Source organism: Myotis davidii, unplaced genomic scaffold (assembly GCF_000327345.1).
Source record: "Myotis davidii unplaced genomic scaffold, ASM32734v1 scaffold346, whole genome shotgun sequence".
Lineage (NCBI taxonomy): Eukaryota > Metazoa > Chordata > Mammalia > Chiroptera > Vespertilionidae > Myotis > Myotis davidii.
This window is the reverse complement of record NW_006297386.1, coordinates 490029-490567: the sequence shown is the minus strand read 5'-3', so window position 1 is coordinate 490567 and position 539 is coordinate 490029. Positions and strand designations below refer to the sequence as shown.

Genomic DNA, 539 nt, shown 5'->3' with positions numbered 1-539 from the left:
GAAAGAACTCCTACCATTTGCAATAGCATGGATGGACCTGGAGAGCATTATGCTAAGCAAAATAAGCCAGTCAGAGAAAGATAAATATCACATGAACTCACTCATTTGTGGAATATAATGAACGATATAAACTGATGAACAAAAATAGAGCCAGAGACAGAGAAGTATCGAATAGACTGTCAAACTTCAGAGGGAAAGGGAGGGTAGGAGGGGGTAAGAGATCAACCAAATCAACCAAATGACTTGTATTCATGGACACAGACACTAGCGAGGTGAGGGCATATGGTGGGGAACGGGGCTGGGGGGCGATGTCCGGGGGGAGAGGGCAGGGAGAAGTCAATAGGGGAAAAAGGAGACATATGTTCTACTATTTATAATACTTTTAACAATAAAAAAGAAAAAAAAGTCTATGGAAGCCATAGCACAGGAAACATGATATAACACTGTAGAGCTTTCTTACCCTTAGCAGGAAATTGAGCCTGGATAAGGACTCCAGGAAGATGTCAGCTCCTTTGTTTGAAAACTCATACCTCCCAGCA

The 539-nt window shown here is 42.3% G+C and overlaps 1 protein-coding gene across 1 annotated transcript in view; it reads right to left on the bottom strand.

Moving 5' to 3' along the window:
• The window catches only part of GYS2 (glycogen synthase 2), a 44255-nt gene that overhangs the window by 24675 nt on the left and 19041 nt on the right, over window positions 1–539 (bottom strand). Inside the window, exon 5 of the mRNA XM_006773148.2 lies at window positions 461–532. Within this exon, the coding sequence (XP_006773211.2) occupies window positions 461–532 (72 nt within the window). The remainder of the gene's footprint in view (window positions 1–460; window positions 533–539) is intronic.